Raw genomic sequence first — 23,525 nt, forward strand, 5'->3', positions numbered from 1 at the left:
ATGATCACATATGTCATACACACTAAGCATCTTAGAGCCCGTGCTACCGCCAGTGACGAATTTAGAATAGAAATTAGCGGGGGTCCAATATGTACTAATTATCTAATTTTTATACTTATATACTAATTAATATAGTATAATTTAGTAAGAATTGAATAATTTACCTGGGGTTCGAGGATCCCAGGCAAGTACATATAGATTCACCGTTGATAGTCCGCTGTTTTTTTCTCAATAAAATATGTCTATAGTCGGTTATTGTCTAATTGTACCTCCTCTCGTAGCTACTAATTCAAAGGTCGATACCGCAGGTCTGGCGCGTATTCCAGAAAAAAAAAAGTCGATAACGTCGCAAATGTTTGGCAGCACGCACCAGTACTACTCACAGCAGACTTAGGTTGCTAACATTGGCTAATCATCTGGATTTGTTGGTTGTGGCTGCAAACATCTTTCTTGGTGTAAAGGCCAGGTTTACAGATTCCTATTCGACCCATTTTTTCGTTTATTTATTTATGCTTATACTTATAAACTAAAATTTAAATATTTAACATTAAATTTATAGATTTTGAATTTTTTATTTTTAGCGTTTCTTTTTGATCGCTAAGCGAACACATATATATATATATATATATAAGTTTTATTCATAAATTATTTTTTATTTACAAATATATCATTTGACTTTTTCATCATTTGAAAAAACAAACAATCACCCTCATTGTTTTGTCGGGTCGGCTGAAACGGCCAACCAATTTTCATTACAATTGCAGAAATAAAGAATTCAAGAAACAAAGTATTGGTTGGTTGGCCCACCCTATCATAGGATCCATCCATTGTTGAGTGAGATAATTGCCAACCATTTTGCCCTAGCTGAGTGGTGGAAGCAACAATGCCAGAAAATTTTTTGATAAATTTGTGTGTTTATGTATCTATATGACGAGCAGTGGCGGACTAGCGTGGGTGCTAGGGGTGATTAAGCCCTTCTACCAGTTGGATCCTATGAAAGATAAGGGATGGAGGAAAAAGAAGAAGAATAAGAGGCTAAAGGAAAAAGAAGACAATTAGCTCCCTTTCATTTGCTGGTCTAGATCCGCACCTAATGACAGAGTGTTGTATTGTCATCGTGACACTGTCTGCTGTACTGACAGACAGCCATGTCTTGGACAACAGCACCATTGTCTTTTACACATGACTTGGAGCTGGAAAGCTGAAAGCTTCATATATGCAGGACTACAGGAAGGAACATTGAAACAGAGGTACTACAGAGAGTGAAATGGACGGTAATGTATCGATTCTTGTGTTATCGTGGGCAATAATGCATTCCCGGTCTTTTTCCTCTCGAGTTCGATGGCACGCAAGCACATTGCTGTTGCGTGTTCACTGAATCACTGGAATGTAAGACGAAAAAAGACACTGGAAAGTTGTAGGCTTCAAGCTGCATACGAAAGAACGAAAGAGAAATTCAGTTGTGTCAGTATCGATGATTCATCCATGTCGGATTGCACATACATTCATCAATCAAATCATTTCTTTTACTTTCTGGATCCTGAAAGTGAAAACAGCAAAAGGAAAGGAAAAAAAGGAATTTGCAGCTGCACACGAAAGTTCAATAAAATAAAAACCCATTTTTGTAAGTGAAGATGGTTCTTTGGTGAAGTTCGATCAGATGATTGATTTTAGAGTTTTACTCTCATCTTATCTCGAGGTACAAAAGGAAGGATGAGAGTAAAACTCTTGATTTTAACTTTTCAGACCCATAAAGTGAAATCAGCAAAACACTGGGAAGCTGCAGATCCATACGCAAGAACAAAAAAAGAAAAATCTATTGCGTAAGAGTATACGATTCATCGATCAGATCATGTGACGGTAAGTTACATCACAAGATTAAACAAGAATGACAAGGGAAACACAGGAGAGGATAAACGGTTATCAAATACAAAATAGAAATACCGATATTTTCGAAATTTCCCTATATATAACACATGACTACGGTGCCTGTCAGAAGCCGAAGATTTTGGTTATGTAAATGTTTAGACACTTTGGTTGAAGATTTAGCAATAAAATTAAATAATGTCTCTTGTTTCTCTCTTAGTGGGTTTTAGGGCTTTATGGATAGACCAATTTTGTTTGTTTGGTAACTATAAACTTTATAATAAGTGGTTGTAGTTTCTTTGAAGTCTAAGGCTGGATATTAATCCATTATCTAAAAAAAATATAACACATGACTGAAATTTCCAGATAAAACTCAGACAGAATCAAGGAAGTCTGGCACACAATCAAATAAAAACAGATAATTCTACAGCTCTGTTGTAATAACGAGACATGCAGCGGAAATCTGGAATTTCCAAATGAAATGCACCTTTTTTAATTTTCAAATCAAATGTCAATTTAATATACATTTCCTTTGTGGGCAGTGTTTATCCTTTTCAACTATGTTTGAGTTAATTACAATGAAGGGAGGCCCCTAAAGTCCAACGAAAAGAAAAAAAACCTATTTGAAATTACAGGGAACAGGAATCATCGTCAGCATGCAGTAGGTTTGAGATGCATAGGACAATGGAAGTGCTGCTGAAACAATCATGTGCACCAATCCAAAATGCAGGATTGACTAGCATCCTGCCTCCAGTTACGCTCAGCAACATGTCGATTGGCACAATGGAAGTGCTGCTGAAACAATCATGTGCACCAATCCAAAATGCAGGATTGACTAGCATCCTGCCTCCAGTTACGCTCAGCATCATGTGTCATCTCAAGCTCTTCCATGTCTATCCGTGAAACACTGTTTGATAGAAATCGAACGTGGGGCTTATGGTCCTCAGTCTTCAGTTCTTTGTGTATATACAGCTTCTACCTCTTTGCATATATACATACATGCTCAGATGGGCATGTCCACCGAATGATAATGTGGGAAAGTCATTTGTTGTGTATGCTTGCTAACTGATGGACGGGAGAGTGGGTTGACTGAAGCCAAGGCCAGACACCCCATCTAAAGAACCAGGCAATACATGTTTCACTTGCCCGTATCGCCTGATATGACGGAGGAGCCTTGCTAGGAAGGTGCTGTGACAAATGGTAGAGGTGTCACATACCACGGTGACATGCCGGCATGCCCTTGTGATAGCCACGTTCATGCGCCTGCTGTCACCAAGGAAACCTACAGCTCCCAGTGGGTTTGACCGAACCTAGAAACAAAAACAGAGGAAAAAACTCATCAATGGGAGTATATTAAGGCCTTGTTTAGTTCCTAAATTTTTTTTCTAACAACATCATATCGAATTTTTGGATACCTAAATAAAGCATTGAACATAGATGAACCAAAAAAACTAATTACACAGTTATGGAAGAAATCTTGAGACGAATCTTTTGAGCCTAATTAGCCATAAGTGCTACAGTAACAAACATGTGCTAATGATAGATTAATTAGACTCAAAAGATTCGTCTCACGGTTTCTAGGCTAGCCGTGAAATTCGTTTTTTCATTCATGTCTGAAAACCCTTTCCGACGTCCGGTCAAACATTCGATGTGATGTTTTTGCCAAAAAAATTTGGCAACTAAACACCACCTAAAGATTCGCGGAGTTGAAATGTAAGTTGAAAGGATTGTTATCCGATGGGCATTGCCCCTGTAAATGTCATTTGCTTCAGCACTGTAATTGCTCGGCGTATCAATCAGAAAAATAGCAGGTGTGGAACTTACCATCGATATGACCACTGCATCAGCTTCCCTCCCCTGAAAGCTATCTATGGTGGAAACCTCAACCCCCGAAAGCCCTGGATATTCTTCTAGCCTCTCTCTTAACAACTGCACTTGGGCAATGTAGGGTGACTGAACGGCTATCGCTGTGGGAGATACTCCTGCAATCATGATTTTGAACTGCTTGTAAGTTCATTATTTTGAGCATAAAAAATGTTTTTTTGTAAGATCCTTGAATACGAGATGTTATCTTATGATCCTCATGTGCATGTAACTAACAAAATTGAATAAGTAAAAAATATGCACACACCACAATGTACAAGGTTGAGAACATGTTGTGTGACAGTATCTGCCTCTCCATCATTGTAAAATGAGCCTGTACCAGCAAGGTCTATTTGTTCCCCACAACCAGTGTCCAGGGCCCCATATGGCATTCGAGTATCAAGTAAAAGCAGTGGGCACCGTGTTATCCAGGTAGCCTGAAATCAAAAGGTAAAATAGATCCATTTTTAGTGATGGAAATAGATACAATTTACAATGTACCAATATAAAATCAACTCATATAGATGCATTCATGATAAAAGTACCATGGCATGGGACTGCACATATTTCAAGTGAATAGCACAACAATTCAAAGCAAAACAATTGTGGGTTGATCCTGGATGGAATTCAATTTCCAACTGTCTCTTTGACAGATAATAATGCAAATAATTATTGTCCCCAACATTAATCCCACCTCATATTGACTTAGTTTTGGAAACTGGCCTACAGCTGATATAAGTGTCCTTACTAATGTGAAAGCAAATATTGAAAAATAAACTACAATTAAAAAACCCCCAAATCAACTCCAATTTAAGTTTCTAAAAGTCAAAATTTTGCAGTGGTTTATAAGCTGAAAAAGCAAACGATGGAGCTTTAGCTGATTGGATCAGCAAGATCCTTAGATACCTGTGATGGTGAAATTCTACTCTATCACAAACTTTTTGTACATCATAAAAAGCGAGTTTGTGTGGCCCAATTGATTAGATTAATACCATATAGGATGGACAGATATGTCCAAGTTGTCTTCGAAATTTATCATAAGACTGAATTCAGAAGGGAAAAGCCAGTCTTAATGAAGGTCAAGAACTAATGAGCGGAAAGTGGTAAACAGTTTAGAAGACCAAATAGCATCAATTCAGATCCCATGGAAAAACAGAGCATATTCATCTAATGGGGGTCCAATCTCAACTTATTTAAATGCAACACTCAATGAAATCTAATAAGTTCAAATAAAAAAATTGTCCACATTGATCTGAAATTCAATCTTGAGCAACAAAACACAAATTAAGTACATGATCAAGCAGACTTGACACCTCAACTAAATTATGTATGTACCTTCACAACTGGTGAGTCAGCAAGAGTTTGTGAAGCAACAGAACGAGAAGATTTCAGCAGCCCATGATACATCTCTTTAGATGCCCAACTAGCTATTGAGTCATTCATTCTGTGCTGCACTGTCAACGTTGTAGTCAGTAATCCATTGTGCAATGACGAAGCTCTTTCTAACAAGGATTTACCAAGCCCTCCATCTAAGGCCTTTCTTGACAAAATTACTGGTGCAAGCTGGCAATGATCACCAGCAAGAATGCAACGCTTTCCCTGCAATATGGGAATCCAGCAGGAGGGTTCAATTGCTTGGCCTGCTTCATCTATGATCACCAAGTCAAAACAGCACGTTCTCCTGATAAGTGGATCAGCTGCTCCTGTGTTAGTAGAAAGCACAACCTGTGCATCAGAGAGTACTTCCCTGATCGTTTCCTTCTCTTTCTTTTCCAGATCCCTTCCAAGTTGCTTCAGCATGTGACGAATGCCGGCAGCTAAAGAATCATCCTCTATGCAGTAGCTCAGATCCTTTCTTAAGTCGGTTTTCTTTCTCTCAAGCTCCTTCCTGAACTGACCAAGCCTTCCATTCACAATCTCTGCCAAGGACTTTGAAGCAACAGATGGTGATATCCGAGCAGGGTTTCCAACTCGCACAATGTTCAAGCCAGTGTTTGACAACCTTTCAACCATGTTATCAACAGCTGCATTACTAGGAGCTGTCACAAGGACACTCTCACCCTGTTGGACAGCACGTACAATCAGCTCTGTGAGCAAGACTGTCTTGCCCGTGCCAGGAGGACCCTGGATAATTAGAACAGGCCTCTTCTTGTTCAGGCCTAATGAGAGAGCCCTTAATTGGGAGGCATCTAATGCATACCTCTCTGATATCCTCGGATCAGGGGCACTTGATTCGCCCCAGTCAGTCAGGTGATTCTGCTCCATCTTCATAACATCCTTCTTGTCCCCAAATAAAGTGGCTACTATGCCAATAGATGCATTACTTTTCTGTAAACCATTCCTTTGAAGAATCATCAACGCTTCAAGATTGCGCTATCAAATGAAAATATTGAAGAATTAGATCAAACCTCTTAACCGCGATACATGCAGCATTTTAGAATAAGCAATATGTAAAAAAATGGAATCCCCAAAATACGATTCTTTCTTAAAGGTGGGACTTCCATTGTTCTGGTTGTATACTAGGACAGAAACATAATGTTCATTAATTTTACAAAAAGAAGAAGTTGATTTTCTCCTGACAAAGATGCAGCTCAGAATCCCACACCCCATTATATATTACAATAAGATTCGTAGTACATCCACCAAAAAGTTTCAAAGAATTTAAGTACTAGACTTTCTAAGAGTAGACAAGCATTCAGATAAGAACTGTAGACCCTTAAGTCTTGCGACAAGATTCAGTAAGAATTCAAATACCTCATATGTAAGTGCATCAGCCAATCCTTGTATACGGTCAATGCGCACACTTTTCCCGAATAGCCTGGAGAATGTAGGATCACCATGGCGGGATTCCAGAGCCAGAGTTATGCTGCAACCATCCTCCCCTAGATTATAAACAAAGCCTTGCATGCAAGAAGTTGCTCCTTCACCACGGCTATTACATGTTCTTACACAAACCATGTCCCCAGGAGACAGTGTGGTTGGAGGCAGCTTGTGCCCGCCTTCAATTCTGAATAGAACCAGATGCAGGCCTCCCAATCCTACACTTGTGGTGATTTGCAATAACAACAAATAATGACTCATCAGCTTTTCAAAAGCATAATATATCTAAGCATAAAAGATAATGAAATACTCAGGTCTAGATCTCTCACCAGTTGAGCTACTGATCACATTCAAGTTGCAAATTGTATCACACTGCTCCTGCTGAGACTGACCATGGCTCACTAGGTACTCAACCGGTTTGGGTGGCTCAGAATCATCGTCGAGCATTGGAGTGGCATTCAGCTCTTCCTGTGTAAACTCCAACTCCACATCTCGTTCAATGCGCAGCAGGTCTGACATATGCATCACAAAGTGTTCGATCCTTCTCTGCATCGATTTCACCTTGTTGAGGCTTACACCAATGGTGTCGTGCACAGCTTTAGGCCGTGGCGTTGTCCTGCGCACAGCCTCCCGGTGCTGCACAGAATTGGCCATTTCTTTGAGAAGCTTCCATGACTGTGTCGATCGCCAATCAGAGATGAGTCCCTGGTTCTGGCAACTCTGCAGAACATCACGGAGCTCACGCTGGAAATGGTCGAACAGTGTAGGGTAGTGTGTGCAAGCCTTGAGGCAGAGTGCTTCGAGACCCTGGGGCATGGGGATTGCCGACATGTAAGGCTGTGCCTGGATCACAAACCCAAGCCTTCCGTCCGCAGATCCCCACTCCTGAGCCAATGCCGCCGCGTCGAGGTCCGCCATGTCGCCCTGCAGCTCGGCCGAGGCGAACTTGGACGCCATGGACTGCATCCCCTGCCTTAGCCACTCCACCACGCACCGGCCAAGCTCCTTCCGCCCCAGCGGGTCGCCGTTCTGGTACAGCGTCCCGACCCTTATGGACGCCTCATCCATCGACGGCACGCATCCTCTCTCTTCCCGCCGCTCCTCCTGAGACGGCTTCGGCCGCCGCCGCCGCCTCCTCATAGTCTTGCCATTCTCACCGGCAGGTCGATCCGCCTGCTTGCTGGGAACCGATGGCGCGGCACGCACGCGCTTTTGCCGGACAGAAGGGGCACCTGTCGTCCGTGACCTCGACGGCGTTGATGGCGAAGCGCCCGCAGAGAGAAGCGTGATCGCTCTCCTGCTGGGGACCCTACTCGCCGCGGAGGGAGAGAACAAGAACCGACACGGGAGAAGATCGATCGGCATACCACCGCTGCTGTCCACGGCCCCGGCTGCCGGCGGAGCGGAGCGCAGCGCAGTCGCGCGCGGGCAGCGGGGGCGGAAGCGCGGGAAAGGAGCTAGGTGAGAACCAACGAGCCAACCGCGCGGATCGCGGTGATATTTCCGGCGATCCCGTGGCGCGAGGGGCTTGTCGCGCCGGCCCCCCCGGCGACTGGTGGCGCAGCGCGCGGCTACGTCGCCACCATACGCATCAAGTAAAGTTCCGTCTCCGGCTTTGGTTGTCGGTCGCGCCTCGCGCGGGCTCCGCGCGCCTCGTTCGCCCACGTCGCCGCCCGCGGCCCGGCGCGCGGTTTCCGTGGTCCCGAAAAGCCCCGTGACAGAGTCCAACGGATGTAGTACTTGCCATCCAACCAGCAAATCGCCCGCGATTCCATGTCGATTCCCGTCTCCACGTATGCACGCGCCGGCGACGGCGCGCAGCCGGATGCAGATTCACTGGCTCGGTAGGAAGCTTCTGAGGAGAAAGATCCAAATTTTGGAAGGGAACGGCTGTCCCGCGTCCGCGAGCCTCACCAACCACGCAAGTCTACAATAAGAAAACGCGAGCACGCGTGGCTACTTTCTCGCTCACAGGCATTGGGACGAACACCTTACCGGCGTGGCGGCGGCGTCACGGTCGGGCGTGTAGACGACAAGCGGCGATGACGATTCCTTCCGGGCAACGCTGCCGACGTTAGGCGCACCGACGCACTCCTCCCCTAGTCCTCGGGGTTCGGAGGTGGGCGACTGCTCCCCGGCGCTGATATTTTTTTTACACGGCTCTTTCAGAAAACTTTTATTAGAAATAAATCTTTTAAAATTCAATAAAAATGATTGTTTGCTCGTCATCAAATATGATGGCGCTACGACCAAATTGACAGAAGGTCGGCACCAAGGACATATTTAAAAAATTAAAAAAAATGATCTATACGTATCAATGCTGAGAACCTATTGTAAATATATTTTTTCCATAAATATGTTTATAGATAGGTTATTAGCATCAATATTTTTCCATATATATAAACTTTATACATATAAAAATATTATATACATAAATTTTATACATGTAAATATTATAGGTATAAACTTGTCTGACTCAACCAATACACATGGCCTTTCCATGAGTGAACGTTCATGGGCTACCTCTTTCGCTTAAGCTTATTGGAAAGACCACTGTGCGAAAGTTTGCTTATGTGATTGATAGATGAATCGGTCGAAACAGGTGGTCGGACTGAATTGAACCAAACGTAGCAGTTTTTGTTTTTCCATTTCTTCGGCACCATGCGCCTATTCATGCATGGACCAGAAATAGATAGATTCATACATGGTTTTCCTTTCTATTTTTATGATATATGGGCTTTGGCCTCTCTTTATTTTTATATGTGGGTTGTATCTTTTTTATGTGAATTAAAGCACGTACAAAGATGATATATGGACATGTTATATATGCGAAGTATGAAACGTTACATGTTTAACCTTTATATACACACACAAGAAATTTGTACATAGATAATTTCACACACACATCTATATATAAGGGAACGTTTACGGTTTACATGTATGAAGTCTATATATAAATAATTTTTTTGTTGTATAATTTTTAGGCAATATGTTGGCTTAGAAATAAGGGGAGACCTCGATTTTAATGGGCTTGTACATTTGCTTGTGTATTGAATCATGGAAAAAGAGTAGGTAGTAGGTTAGATATGGACTTGTCTCTCTGCACGACACGCACACAAGAGACCTCCCTGCCAATAAAACCGCTCAAGACAAGTGCAAAGACTATTATTAACTGACTCTTTCTATTGTCACGTGAGTAGAGGTGGCAGTTTTCTTCGTGGGACCGAGGACCTGCCCCTATGGGGACGAGGGCGGGGCTGATTTCTACCCGTGAGGAATCAGGACCAGGGCCCCGGTTTTGGGTAGGGGGAGGGAGTATGCCCGTGGGACCCCGGGGAAAGACTATTAGACTTAGTGCATAATAAATTCTAGGCCCGTCTATTAAAGTCTATCTCACCAATCCAACTCTCTCTCCGATCTCCCTCTCCAGATCTCCCCCCCCCCTCTCTAGATCTGCTCTCAGTGTGCTGCGACGGCTGGGCTGGCTGACAGGTGGTTGGCGCGCGACGGGCGACAGGCGGTGGCACGTAGCGAGCCACAGGCAGCGGGCAAGTAGTGGGTCGGCGAATTGGTGACAACGAGGCAAGCCAGCGACGGTGGGCCAGTGACGCCATGCGGGGGGGGCACGACAAGCCGCTGACGGCGCGGTGCCAAAGGGGCACAACGAGCACGAGCAAGGACGGTGGCCCCGATCGGAGGTCAGGTCCCTGGCGGGGTCAGGGCCGGGACGCAATACAACCCCAAAAGAGCTATTGGGGCCGGGTTCGGGTTCTAGAATCGGGGGTCGAGGCCAGGGCCGTTCTAGACAAACATGTCCCTGCCCTGTCCCGTTCCACCCTTACATGTGAGCAAATATGATCATACGAAGGAAAAAAATATTTTTTATACATGATAACAACTTATAGTTGACTTGTAGCATTTATTTAAAAAAATTTATTGCATGAGGTAGATAAAAGAAGAAGGGTAATAAAAAATATTTTATTGTATTAATAAAAAACATACATGACTATCTCTATATACATACGCTTATAAAATAAATTAGGTCGCTCGTGCGAATTAGAGAAAGTAAATAATAAACTAAACCTTTAAACATGCACTAGGCGCGGTTATCAAAGCTCCAGAATTGCAAAGAATACCCAAAAGTTTTGTCCTGTCTTCTACCCCCAACCACGCCGGTCCATGTACTGTACCAACCAAACACGGTCATCCATAGTCCATCCAAAACTCCAAACCAAGCTGCCCAAGCACCTACCCTGGACCCCCTCTCCTCCAATCCCCAAAGATGCTCTCCTCCTCCGTCTCCATTAGCACCCCTTGTCCCGCGCTTCCTCGCCGGCGGTCAGCACCCCAAGAACCATGCTCTTGTCTCCACCAGCAGCTCCGTCGCTGAAGCCCGTCCCCCTGAATCGACGGCTCCCGCAGCGGCAGCTAGGAGTCGGCAGGTTCTTGCTGCCCCGGAGGAGGCCAAGAAACCTGCGGTCTCTTGGCGTGTGCATGGCGGAGATGGCCAGGGTCGGGAGCGGGTCCTCGCGGGAGTTCGGCGTCACAGAGGAGAGCGACGCGATTCTGGGAGGGGGAGGCGGGGCTCGTCGAGGCGCGACTAGGTGGGGGCTCGTCGAGGCGAGGCTGAACCGCACGGTCAGTACCTTGTGGTATGATTGTATGAAGATCACTTTGATTGCGGCTTGTGACTTGTGAGCTACTCCTACTTGGTATAGTTGTTACCAATGCGCATCTGTCCGTGCAAACCAGTGCTACGAAGATTAGTATTTCAATTTATGAACTTGTTATGGTTGAGGCATTAAATCGAGCTCTCGTACTTGAAACTTTTGCATGACAAGCTGAAAAGTTTAAAGGACTGGGTAACTTTACTTACCTACACAAAGGCATAAAGAAAAGAACTCAATATTTCTGATTCTATCTGTGTAAGGAATGTGCGCTGACTATTGACGAGTGGAAAATAATGAATTATCCCTTTAATGGTATTAACGTAGATGCCTAGCCTCAGTAAATTATTATGAACTAGGCTTTTTTTCATACCGATGATCAGTTTCGTTTAAATTTAGAATCTTTATGTATCTAATTCCTGAATTTATGTAGTTGTGTACTTATATAGTTATATCTATTAAGTTTGGAGACAGAATTTTGTTTATAGATTCCTACTGAATTTTAAGTTAAGTATTTAACCATAATGATTGACTTTACTGCTTCTCGAAAAGTTGTTCTTAATTTTGTTTTCTCTGTGCACACTGGACCTCTCACTAAACTTGTTATATTGTGCTTCAGAGTAAATGGCTGATCGCTGGCTGTTATGCTTCTGCAGCCCTTTGGAAGCATGATGCTCTTATTATGTGGGCTATGAGTGGTTCTGTTTTAAACTCTCTGTTTTCTCAACTTCTTAAACGGATGTTCAATCATGAAAGGCCTTCACCTGCTTTGCGGTCTGATCCTGGAATGCCATCATCCCATGCTCAATCTTTTCTCTATGCTGCCATGTTTCTAATTCTTTCATGTAAGCACTTTGAGAGTTTAATTATGATACAGTACGTCAGTATACTCACCTGTCGACATTAATAGCATGAATTCTGGCTAGAACTATCTTAATTGTTTTCAGTGTTTGAGTATTAGGCAGGGTTTTAGTTGTGTTATATTGTAACATGGCGACATGGCTTTTATATCTTATTGATTAAGCAAAGTAGTGCAAACACGGTTTTCCTATCAATTTATCAGCACTATTCCATGTCCCTAAAATTTTAGAATTCAATCCACCTGAGCCAAATTCTATTTATATTAATTGTAATGTTCTTTTACAAATTTATAAGCTCTTCAGATAGCTAAGTTGTTGTGTATGTTCATCTTTATGCAGTCCTGTATGTTTCCTTAGAAACACTGTTTTTTTTTTGTATTCGTGTTCTTTCAGAAGATAAAAATTTATGAAAGAAAACCTATCAGTTTAAAACATTGAATGCTAAGTAGATCAGTACCTCACTACCTCCTTGATATTCACAATCACTTACCTTTTTGCCTGTGCAATGGCCAATGTAATGTGTGGCTTATCTTATTGGTGATTTTGCAGTGTTCTACTGGCTCGGGATAACTTATCTGTCAATTATTCTTGGGGTTGCAACTCTAGCACTGAGCAGTTATCTTGTAAGAACCCTTTCCGAGTAGAATATTTTCATATTATAGCAGCTCCACTGGTCAACTATCACCTTGCAAATTCTTGCATCTTTAATTCTTTTACTTTGGTTGCAATAAAGCAATTCAGCTTCTTCAGTGCATTCTAATCGTGATCCTACTTATGTGCAGTCGTGGTTACGAGTGTCGCAGCGTCTCCATACACTGAACCAGGTTCTTGTGGGTGGCATAGTAGGAGCAGCTTTTGGTGCTTCGTGGTTTGTGTTTTTTCAGTTGGCCGTGCGGGAGGCATTCGCTTCTTCGCTCCCTGTTCGGATTGCGGTCACCGCCGGGTCAGCAGCATTTTGCATCGGCTTTGTCATCTATGTCATTCGCAATTGGTTCAAGGATGAATAGCGGATGTACAACCGCAATAGCCAATAGGTGATTGATAGAGACACAGAGGCTTGGTCATGGAAGGCTCTGTATCTGTGGGAAGATCATGCTGGAATTATTTGGGAGGTAGTTCGCAAGATACCTGACAGATAGCAACCTCAGTTGGTTTTTGTCATTTTTGCTGCAGGATAGTCACAGCACTGATTCTTGTAATACACAAAAAAGTCTTGAAATTACGTGATATGATTTCTTTCACGCAATGATAACGATGCCCTTGTTTTGTTTCCCTCGACATTTTCCTTCTCACTGATGTACCGGAGACCCTCACAGATGATTATGAACCTGAGACCTAGTCGTGTCTGTTCCTTCCACGACGCTAATCTGAAAAGAAGTGACAAGCGAGCATTCTATATCCTCATTGGATGAGGATGCGTTACTTCAGAGAATCAGAATGCCAGGTTTGATATAGTTTGTGGCAAATGCTACATTTAGTCGGTCATCGTGAAGACGAGCAATGTAGTGCTGTGAAATGGTACATTTGAGACCTTTCATCTTAGGCTCCAATAGTGAAACGGCTTGTTTGCAACTGAAAAATACATAAACAGAACTTATATATGTTTCCATAGCAAATTCAAAAGCACCATAAAATTAATTCTAAAATTAAGTTTTAAAATTGAAATTTTGGTTTATAAGCCGTTGCAAAAGTTTGGCATGCCCAAAGTTTGGAATGCAATTACACTTACACGTGCAGATAACCGGGCATGCGAACGCACCACACAAAAATACCTCTCATTCGAGATCAAGATCAAAATTGCGGTTTTCAAAATCAACTCCACTGGAGTTTGCATGGACCATGGATTACTACCCATCCACATTCCTCGTATTATTTTGCACAACCAACTATGCAAAGAGGGATTTACTGTGAGGGAACGGAGCCAGTCCTGGAGGAAGAGGCCCATTCGACATTTTACAAGACACGACAATGAAGATTACAGTGATCACAGCCGATCACCAAAAGAGAACTTATACACTCTTTTCTTTCTTCTAGGATTGTATAGTTAGAGCTTGTTAGGATTTCTGAAAGGTGGAGAAGATACATCTTCATCTAGCTCTAATCGCTGTTGGTGCTATTAGAGTCTGTCTTGGCTTGGGGCTGCGCTGAAGGTAGGTAGGACCAGGCAATGGCAGCTGTGCCAAGGGTAACAGCAAGCCCAACCGATCCCCAGAACCACTTCTGCCTCTTCTTTCGGATGCTTCGTTGTTGCCTTGACATCTCTGCAAGACAATAGATTAGTAATTCGATTATCAATTTACAATGCGTAATGATTTGCAATAAAGCAGAAGGTGTTTCAGATACAGAAGTTGGATGTGTGTGAAAAATATTTGAACTACAATAACAGTCTCTATGACCCCAAATATAAGTTGTTTTAAATAAATTTCTCAACTCTTTACTAAATATAAGCTGTTTTAGAACACTTCTAAGCAACTTTTCAAATATTCTGTGCTAAGGTTAAAACAAACTATATTTGGGATCTGAGGGAGTATATCATATCAGTTTGAATTTAGGCAAGCCAAACTTGAAACTCCCTCCATGTGCAATATATGACGTCGGTTAGTTAAACAAAAAAAATGGGAGGGAGTACCTACAGTTCAATCAATAATTTCTGCAGATCAGCATATGCTATTTACTCACTAAAGTACAACACATTATTTACCAGAAATCTCTGCGATAAGCATTATCTATCAGATTAAGGCCAGAACAAGAAGAATTCTGATTGACGAATAACATATCACTTAACATAAGTACCAATCGCAACCATGTTTAAGTTCAGGATAAGTACCAATAGCCTCTTGGTTTCTTTGAGACATCTCCCTGTTTGCAGCTTCATAGTACTGGACCCTATCTGATAGCCTTGCAATCTCAAAGTTCTTTCCTGCGATTGCAGTCTCCATATCTGACTCAACTTCTGCGCGAGCAAACCCCCCTGCAATAGCAGCAGCTACAAGTTGTGAAACAGTTATTTGTTGGCACAGCTCAGCTCCAGGATCCATGCTTGAATCATCAGTGTTCTCAGCTAAACTTGGAGGTGGAAGTGTCAAGGCAATAAGTGATAGGTGATCACTCAGCTTCTTCCACTCCTTTTGCCAGTTCTCAAGTGCTTCCTCAGCTTGCTTCCTTTTCTCAATTTCCATCAACAGACTCAACCTCATTTCACGAAGATCATCATCCATGCATTGTGAAGATCGAGTTGCACCATCACTGGATATTTCTGCAAGTGAAACAAATTTAGTATGAAATAGAAGCATTTTCACAGTCATTAAGGAAAAAACACCCAAAAAATGTTCATGAAGATTATTCCTTCCGAAAACATGAAAAATAATCTTTGAGATAACCATGGGAGTAAAAGAATTAGACTATTACCACACAGTTCAATGCTTAAAGAAAAATATCATAGAACAAGAAAGAGAAGACAAATTAACAACATAAACATATTTGAGCAGCAATTACCTTAAATCATAAAGTTTTAAAAGTAAATTGCACCTGAAGGGTGCTTCCTGCATTAAAAATATAGGTATTTCTAGGATTCAAAGTTAGTACCACAACATAAGCATTTTTTGGCACTGATTCCAATGCACAGAAATATATACATGTTGCCAATTAGGCGCTTGGGAGGGAATCTAAGCCATTCAAAATTCAAAAAAAAGAAAAGAGAACTGAGGTGACTACTAAAAGATAATCCTTTGACTAAACTTAGTATTTGCTAAACAACCTAGAAATGCTTATATTTTGGAGAAAAAAATGACTATGAGAAATGCTTATCTAACCAAAAACTAACAGCATCATCAACTGTTGAGATTTACAATCAGATTTTTAGATGTGGAATAGTTTCCTCCTTGCCTTTCCATAATTCCCAATAATATAACTAAAAATCAACTTCCATAATTCCCGATAATATAAAGGTGGGTCCACCCAAACTCCCAACAAAAAAGAAATAAAAAAATGTTTGTCCCAGGACTCCCACGATAGGATAAATGTTACTCCTTCTGTTTCATATCGTAAGACTGACTATGGCTAAATTCATCTATAGATCAATGAATAATGTTTCTATGTATGTCTAGATATGTTAGCATCCATATGAATCTATGGCAATGCTAGAAAGTTTTACATTGTAAAACAGAGGTAATAGGAGACAATTTTTCTATTGATTGTCCCAACAAGTAGGACTCCCACAATAGGATAGATGTTAAGAGACGCGGTGGATTGAGAGTGGGACTCTCCCCCAGCAGAGTGGAATTGTGAAAATGTAGAGCCATTTTTTCACCCAAAACCCCAAAATTTTAGGATTGGATGGGCTTCATTTGGTGATGCACTGACATGTGAAGAGAGTTGTTTCCAAACACCAAAAAGATAGTGTCTAAGTACAACATATGCTGAGGTGCAACAGGGCAGAAAGGCATATTGGAATGTCAGGGAACATGTCACATACTGATGCAAAAATAAATAAATAAATAATAAACTATGTACTGCCACGACACTGTGGAACAACAAAGTAGCAATTCATTAATTTTTGTATCCTTAGATTAATTCACATAAAGTCATGAATACTCTTTTTACTTCCATAAGTACAATTATAGACTAGATAAGCAGGAAGGGTAGTAGTTCAAGAGGACACAGCTGAAACTTGATATGAAGCATTTTACTACATCGGTTAGTAGATTATCTTGTACACTACAAGTCTATGATGATCTAAACAACGAGTCCACACAAGGTAAGAGTTAAGATTAGAACACAGCAATTGTTACCTTCAAATGCATCATAGAATTCTGCACCAGGTGTGCCAACAGATGTCCCAAAAGGGGAACTGGGTTTCCACCACCGCTCATGCCCGCCAGCATCCTCAGCCTCAGAGTTACTAGCCACGCTCAATGAATCCTGAAGCTCAAAGAAGGCATCATTATTGATGACATTCCTTGGTGTTCCACCATTAGCAGACCTTACAACATTGACAGGCCTCACTAACGCATCAAGATTTCCGTGCTGAAACTCAAATTCAGCCTTATCATGCTCATCTTCGCCTGAAACAGTACCCTTGCCCTTCTGTAGCATTCCATTCTGCCTCTCAAGGTTCTCCACCACCCCATTATCACCTTCAAGGGCACCATTGCTTGCTTGCTGAAACGCAAGCTCAGGCTCTTGCACTTCAAAGGATTGACTTCTTCTTGGCAATAGAGGGAGCGTCACAGGGAGATTTGGCTGGCTACACTCACTACCAACATCCCCCTGGGAAAGTGTCTTCGCCAAGCAGGGTCCCCGCCTTTTATGGTTGACGAGGTAAGGTGACCAGCTTCCCTGGAATGAGGAAGGCGAATCCGGCAACGATGAGCTCTCAGGCGCGGCGTACAGCGTCACCGACACTGTCTGCGCTATCCTGACAGGAGCCGCCGGCACAGGTATTGGCCTCTCCTGAGGCAGCGGAGGAGCTGGCGGCGGCCTGGGAGTAGCCTTCTGGGTCTGTGTGGCCGACCCGGTCTCCAGTAACGGGTCCAGCACGTAGTGTGTGATGGTCGGCATGGTGATGCGGCTGCCGGAATCAGAGGGGGCTCACCGGAGATTTAGACTTGCCGGCATCAACAGCGCCCTGAATCGCAATTGACAAAACAAAAAATAAAAAAATGTCAGAACGAATAGAATTCCTACCCCAGTTGGGAACAGAGACGGACCACGGAGATTAGGAATCCGATCCAAATTATTCGGAAACATCTCCAGCGGAACACGTATGCACCCTATCCTTTGAAAATGATGCAGCGTAAGGTACCCAAAAGCACCTAAATTTTTTTTTAAAAAAAAATTAAACACGCGACAATTCTCCACCTAAATCTCCAGAAATGCAAACGAATACCAGAACCAGCCGACTCATGAATCGAACAGTCTAAAAAAAATTCTGACCAGAAACACCCCAACCAAATCCGCCGCCCAGAACGATTCCTCGCGAACGAACCCTGCAACTCCTCTAGATCAGGAGGCGAGACGCCGCAGCCTGCGGCCTCTCGAAATCAAACCCCTCCCCCCCTCCTCTACAACCAACCCGGCCGGCGGCTGAAAAAATAGATTCGCTCAGAAACATACCAGCCACCTCCCCCCGTGGCGGCGCGCGCGCGCGCGCGGACGCAGGCCTCCACCTGTGCGGGTCGCTCCGAGAGGAAACCCTAAGCCGCCGTGTCGTGACCGCCGCCGCCGCCGCCTCCCTCCTCCTCCTCCTCTTCCTATCGCGTATTTGCGTTTCGAATTTTATGTGCGGGACGGAAAAAATAAGCGGCGCGAGACGAACCAGCCATGCGCTGCTCGAGGTGGGGAAGCCGGAAGCCCCAATAAAAAGACGGAAGCCCCGAGAGGAGAGAGAGAAAGCGAGCTGGAATTTTTAAATTTATTTATTTTCGGCGATTTACTGCCTGGAGCACACGAAAGGAAAAGAAAAAAAAAAGACAACGCCGATCCCTTCAGTACCCGTCACGTCTCCGGGTGGGCCCGGGGTGTCAGCGGCGGCGGCGGCTCCGCGCCGTGGTGCCGCGAGGACTCCACTATTCTTGGAAGGGAGGAAAGGGCGCGGGGCGGAGAAGCGGCCGGGTCGGAGCCGGTCTCCCACCGCACGGACGCGGGAAGAAGGCGCGAGGCCAAGTCCGTGTCCGGCCGAGGCGTTTCGGTGCCGTGCGGCGCGTGCGTTAGGAGTTCGGGTTGGGGGTGGGTGCTGTGTGGGGTGGCTGGCTCGGTGGCGCCCGCCCGCACAGCGTGTGGACCACGTGACGCGCGCCAGGGCACGCGGCGTGGCAGCGAGGGTGTCCGCTCTTTTCGCGTGCGGGAAAAAAATACTACTATCCGGAAGCGTTGTGCGCAAGTCTGGACGGTCCGTTCGCGGTCGCGGGTGTCTCCGTCCGGTGGGGTGGTGGGACCGGGGGCTGCGGCGGTGACGCCACCGACGACGCAATCAGCAGAGCCCCAACCCCGATTCGAGCCAGACTGCAAGAGGAGAGGAGCTATCTGGTGTTCTTGTGCGACAAGTCCTCGTATACGTGCTGCGTGCATTGACTTTTTTAAAAAAAAACTCGTGTGCATTCGACTGTTGACTCTGCGAAAGAGAGTGCAGTGTAGAACTGTGGAGTGGTACGAGTAGATGTTTCTGTGTACCGTACACAGATTACAGGGGCGGTTCGGTTTTATACAGCCTTGGTAGTTTACCGTTCTATATGTATCCTGATGAATTGCTTGTAAATTGCTTATCCATTATCCTGATTACGCACACACCTGCGTCGTAGTGCGTACTCCAAAGCCGCAGCGTCAGGCTCACCTTGTGGATGACGAAGTTCAAGGAGGGGGAAGTGTTTATATGCTAATATGGCCTTCTCGTGTAAGAAGTCCTCGCCACGGTGATGAGCCATGGATCGAGATGTCATGCATTGACCTTTGACTCTGTGAAAGAAACGATGTTTGTAAAAATTTCGATGAATCCGTGTACCGTACACAGAATTGCAGAGTCGGTTTGCATCGTGGACCTTCCCCTATTTGTTTACGCTTTGACCAACCCTGCAAATTGCATCCCTTTACATGGGCCGACTCGACTACACAACCGGCCCATCAGTCTTGGCAGGCCCAATAGCCAGTAACGTTTTTTTCTCGGTGACTCATGGGCTCATTTCGTCGCCGGCCCAAATCGAGAGGGTGGAGTCAGCATCTGAGCTCGCCACCCTCGTCTCATCGCCGCATCGCCGCAGCAGCCACCACTCCCACCCCCCGACTCATCGGCGCTCACCCGCGATGGCGGCGGCGATCTCCGGCGCGCAGCTCGTCCTATCCTCCTCCCCGTCCTCCGCCTTCTCCTCCTCCTCCTCCTCATCCGGCCTTCTGCGCCTCCAGCCGCGCGCCGCGCGGGTCTCGGTCGCCGCCGCCGTGTCCGCGCGACGCGGGGTCGCTGCCGCCGCGGTGTCGAGCCCCTCCGTCGCGTCCGACGCTGGTCAAGATGGTTAGTGGGTCCTCGCGCCTCACTGAAGTATTCTCGATTGCTCGTTGAGTCGTTGGCGAACTACTGGCGTGCGTGTAGTAACAGCTAGGGTTCTGGTGAGGAGTGGTCGTCGCTCGAATCGAATCGAACTGAACTGATTTTCTTTTTCAGTATGAAATCACCATAAGTGATTTTTTGTCTGCCATGAAGATTGATTGAGTATACGCGAATATTTTAGTTCTCATCAGGGTAACTTCGGGATTATGTCGCTGTGAGAGATTTGAAATATAATAGACGGTGATACAAAACGTGGATGCAACCATGGTAGCTACATGAGAAATGATTTTGTGACGATATTCCATCTGGAGATATCACGCTACATATTTGGGCGATCGAACAAGAATCGGGCATATATTCCTGTTTGACTATGCAAATCAAAATCCTTGATCTTCTCATCAATGTGATACTTTTCTTAATTGGATTTCTTTCATCATGAACGTTGAACAACATTGTTTCGGTTAACATTTTCGTTTTTTCATTATTGTTTACATAGTTGTTTGTTAGCTTTTCGTCCTTTTATTCTGAACATGCGCATGTACATCCAATTTAATCTTGTTTTAATTTAGAATATGATCGGCTCAAAACTATGATATGCAATTTTAATGTTTTGGGCATCAGTAAAGTTTTTTAACTGATTCATGTGCAGTATACTTCCTTAATTAAATGTAGTACTTTCTTGCAGCCAAACAGGTTCCTAAGGACTTCCTACATATCGATGATTTTGACAAGGATACAATCATGAAAATCCTTAATCGGGCGATTGAGGTGAAGGCAATGATAAAGTCGGGAGACAGGAGCTTCCAACCTTTCAAAGGAAAGTCAATGGCAATGATATTTGCCAAGCCATCAATGAGAACCCGTGTTTCATTTGAGACAGGATTCTTCTTGCTTGGTGGCCATGCTATCTATTTGGGTCCTGATGATATCCAGATGGGCAAGCGTGAGGAGACCCGTGATGTTGCTCGTGTGCTTTCTGGATATAATGACATCCTTATGGCCAGGGTTTTTGCTCACCAAGTATGATCATAAGGCCTATGATTATGACTTTTCTGTTTGCCTGTTTACCAGCACAATCTACCTGTTCACAGACACTGAATTAGTCTACGCGCTAAATCTGCCTGCTCCATACCGCTTAGTGATCAGAGTCAAGATAAAAATATAATAACTACTTTGGTTCTTGAGCACAGTTAATTATATTCATGGGACTCGGAAAATTTTTACAATTAGAGAGATAAAGCTGTGATGAAGTATCAACTTTGCAAAAGTGTAGTATCTTTGAAACTGATCGTTTATGCAATTTTAACGTTATTTTGCTTTCTTTGTATGCTTACCACAGGCTTACTTCACCTCTCTAGGTTATTCTCATTCGGCACACATGCATTGGTCATCAAGCATTCCCGTATCTCCCTAATAATTAAAATGATCTTGCAGGACATTTTGGACTTGGCAAAGTATGCACCTGTACCTGTCATAAATGGGCTTACAGACTATAACCATCCGTGCCAGATAATGGCTGATGCACTCACTATGCTCGAACATATTGGTCGTATTGAAAACACTAAGGTAGATCATTCATTGCACCCTAAGGAACCAATGAAACATGTATGCTTGCTTTAGTACATTGTGACTAATTCTTTGTAACTTGTATTGTTATGAAGGTTGTCTATGTTGGTGATGGGAACAATATTGTCCACTCATGGCTTCGATTGGCTGCTGTACTTCCTTTACACTTTGTATGTGCCTGTCCTAAGGGCTTTGAGCCAGATGCAGAGACTGTGGAGATAGCCAGGAATGCTGGAAGTAAGATTGAAATAACAGATGATCCCAAGGAAGCAGTCAAGGGAGCAGATGTCGTGTATACAGATGTCTGGGCCAGCATGGGCCAAAAGGAAGAAGCTGAATATAGAAAAAAAGTGTTCCAAGGATTCACGGTTCGTATACCTCCTTTTATGCTCCTTTTTTTGATGTTCTTTCTGCAGAAATTCATTTTACACTTTGAATATCTCAGTTTTACTCTACATTATTATCTACATATGGGGTCTAGCCCACAACTAATACATTATTGGAACTCAATACTTTTGTTTCTTTGTTCCTACAGGTGGATGAAGCTATGATGGAGATGGCTGGTCCAAACGCCTTCCTTATGCACTGTTTACCTGCGGAGAGAGGGATAGAGGTAACAGATGGCGCCATTGAGGCCCCCAACTCAATCGTATTCCCCCAAGCTGAGAATAGAATGCACGCCCAGAATGCCATCATGCTCCACGTCCTTGGCGCCTAGACCTACAATCATCGTTTACCAGTTAAATGAATCTTGATATGTGAATGGCGTTACTGAAGAACTGAGATTATTTTGGTTTTCGCAATGCAATCTTTAGAGTTATCTGGATGCGGGAGGGTAGATTTTGGAGCAGTCCACTCACTATATTCAGATACTTTGGATTGTTTGGTAACCATACTGTTTTGTACTTGTCGTTGTAGCTGCGTGTACTGTACCAGGTTGGTAATCCTGAATAAATGCTGCATCTTTATAGTCCATTTCCTAGCTGTGTTCATCTTTAGCCTTGTTCATGTCCAAGTTTTACCCGTTTCTACTTGCCTTTAGATACACTCCAAACCGATTGAACCTCTATTTACCTTCCCTTAAACGAGCGAGTGGAGTTTCCTCAGAATCGAAAGAAGCTGTTGCAAACTTGGAACCATGGATAATAGCTGAGGCTCGCAACGAATTACGCACCTTGCAAGGCTGTTTAGGCTACTAAACAGCCTACCGTAACACAGCATTACACTCCAACCAGCAGGTGTTGAAAATGGTACGGAAAATTGACCATATCAGTTGTTGTTTTCACTTTATCATTTTAGCCGGTAATGGAAATTCGTGAAAATGGAAATAAAAATGGCACGGAAATAAAAATGGTACAGAAATAATAATGTATTTTTCCGATCATTTTGTTATCACTTTCTCCCGATCATTTTAGCCGGTAATGGAAATTCGTGAAAATGGAAATAAAAATGGCACGGAAATAAAAATGGTACAGAAATAATAATGTATTTTTCCGATCATTTTGTTAGAATTCCATATTAGACCAGAAATTTCCAAAAATTATCAAAAGATTTTCAAAAGCCCACAAAATCCCCTAGCATATCAAGTCTCACAAGCACATACCTATATTTATATTTAACATGTAATTTTATATATATCATTATTTTTGACATGTATTTTCGTCTAACGACCGATATCGATATATTTTCATACCAGTGATTCCGTTTCCGGAATTCCGACAATACCTATATCATTTTTGTTTTCACCTCTACCATTCTATTTTCATTTCCGAACAAAAAAAAGTATGGAAATGGTAATGGAAGAGAGTTTTCTAACCGTTTATTCCTAGGTGCAAAGTCTTCTCA

General features: G+C 43.5%; 4 protein-coding genes across 4 annotated transcripts; 2 read left to right on the forward strand and 2 right to left on the reverse strand.

Moving 5' to 3' along the window:
- Positions 1-2,327: 2,327 nt before the first annotated feature.
- LOC102709533 (DNA-binding protein SMUBP-2-like) lies at positions 2,328-8,161 on the reverse strand. The gene is made up of 6 exons (XM_006647694.3): positions 6,879-8,161; positions 6,484-6,767; positions 5,065-6,102; positions 3,998-4,166; positions 3,691-3,848; positions 2,328-3,176 (listed from the first exon to the last, which is right to left on the reverse strand). The coding sequence occupies exons 1-6, from the start codon at positions 7,912-7,914 to the stop codon at positions 2,928-2,930; spliced, it is 2,934 nt and encodes a 977-aa protein (XP_006647757.2). The 5' UTR covers positions 7,915-8,161; the 3' UTR covers positions 2,328-2,927.
- Positions 8,162-10,730: 2,569 nt separating this feature from the next.
- LOC102709812 (lipid phosphate phosphatase epsilon 1, chloroplastic-like) lies at positions 10,731-13,403 on the forward strand. The gene is made up of 4 exons (XM_006647695.3): positions 10,731-11,187; positions 11,836-12,061; positions 12,626-12,699; positions 12,859-13,403. The coding sequence occupies exons 1-4, from the start codon at positions 10,906-10,908 to the stop codon at positions 13,081-13,083; spliced, it is 807 nt and encodes a 268-aa protein (XP_006647758.1). The 5' UTR covers positions 10,731-10,905; the 3' UTR covers positions 13,084-13,403.
- Positions 13,404-13,864: 461 nt separating this feature from the next.
- Positions 13,865-18,387, reverse strand: LOC102710093. Its single transcript, XM_006647696.3, has 4 exons — positions 18,191-18,387; positions 16,867-17,702; positions 14,904-15,332; positions 13,865-14,337 (listed from the first exon to the last, which is right to left on the reverse strand). The coding sequence occupies exons 2-4, from the start codon at positions 17,633-17,635 to the stop codon at positions 14,174-14,176; spliced, it is 1,362 nt and encodes a 453-aa protein (XP_006647759.2). The 5' UTR covers positions 17,636-17,702; positions 18,191-18,387; the 3' UTR covers positions 13,865-14,173.
- A 1,418-nt stretch (positions 18,388-19,805) lies between these two features.
- Positions 19,806-22,655, forward strand: LOC102703845 (ornithine carbamoyltransferase, chloroplastic). The gene is made up of 5 exons (XM_006648904.3): positions 19,806-20,078; positions 20,800-21,134; positions 21,549-21,680; positions 21,776-22,048; positions 22,216-22,655. Exons 1-5 carry the CDS (start codon positions 19,874-19,876, stop codon positions 22,396-22,398), a joined length of 1,128 nt encoding a protein of 375 aa, XP_006648967.2. The 5' UTR covers positions 19,806-19,873; the 3' UTR covers positions 22,399-22,655.
- Positions 22,656-23,525: the final 870 nt, after the last annotated feature.

This window comes from Oryza brachyantha, chromosome 2 (genome assembly GCF_000231095.2).
Source record: "Oryza brachyantha chromosome 2, ObraRS2, whole genome shotgun sequence".
Lineage (NCBI taxonomy): Eukaryota > Viridiplantae > Streptophyta > Magnoliopsida > Poales > Poaceae > Oryza > Oryza brachyantha.

What these genes read in the sequence shown, in the direction of transcription:
- LOC102709533 (XM_006647694.3), bottom strand. Translation starts at nt 7,914, where the DNA reads ATGCCGATCGATCTTCTCCCGTGTCGGTTCTTGTTCTCTCCCTCCGCG. An exon ending in CTGATGCACTTACATATGAG is followed by an intron (nt 6,103 to 6,483) that starts GTATTTGAATTC and finishes TTCATTTGATAG; the next exon opens with CGCAATCTTGAAGCGTTGAT. An exon ending in ATGCAGTGGTCATATCGATG is followed by an intron (nt 3,177 to 3,690) that starts GTAAGTTCCACA and finishes TTTTGTTTCTAG; the next exon opens with GTTCGGTCAAACCCACTGGG.
- LOC102709812 (XM_006647695.3), top strand. Translation starts at nt 10,906, where the DNA reads ATGCTCTTGTCTCCACCAGCAGCTCCGTCGCTGAAGCCCGTCCCCCTG. An exon ending in AGGCGAGGCTGAACCGCACG is followed by an intron (nt 11,188 to 11,835) that starts GTCAGTACCTTG and finishes ATTGTGCTTCAG; the next exon opens with AGTAAATGGCTGATCGCTGG. An exon ending in TAGCACTGAGCAGTTATCTT is followed by an intron (nt 12,700 to 12,858) that starts GTAAGAACCCTT and finishes ACTTATGTGCAG; the next exon opens with TCGTGGTTACGAGTGTCGCA.
- LOC102710093 (XM_006647696.3), bottom strand. Translation starts at nt 17,635, where the DNA reads ATGCCGACCATCACACACTACGTGCTGGACCCGTTACTGGAGACCGGG. An exon ending in ATTCTATGATGCATTTGAAG is followed by an intron (nt 15,333 to 16,866) that starts GTAACAATTGCT and finishes TTTCACTTGCAG; the next exon opens with AAATATCCAGTGATGGTGCA. An exon ending in AAGAAACCAAGAGGCTATTG is followed by an intron (nt 14,338 to 14,903) that starts GTACTTATCCTG and finishes ATTGTCTTGCAG; the next exon opens with AGATGTCAAGGCAACAACGA.
- LOC102703845 (XM_006648904.3), top strand. Translation starts at nt 19,874, where the DNA reads ATGGCGGCGGCGATCTCCGGCGCGCAGCTCGTCCTATCCTCCTCCCCG. An exon ending in CCAGGGTTTTTGCTCACCAA is followed by an intron (nt 21,135 to 21,548) that starts GTATGATCATAA and finishes ATGATCTTGCAG; the next exon opens with GACATTTTGGACTTGGCAAA. An exon ending in GTCGTATTGAAAACACTAAG is followed by an intron (nt 21,681 to 21,775) that starts GTAGATCATTCA and finishes ATTGTTATGAAG; the next exon opens with GTTGTCTATGTTGGTGATGG.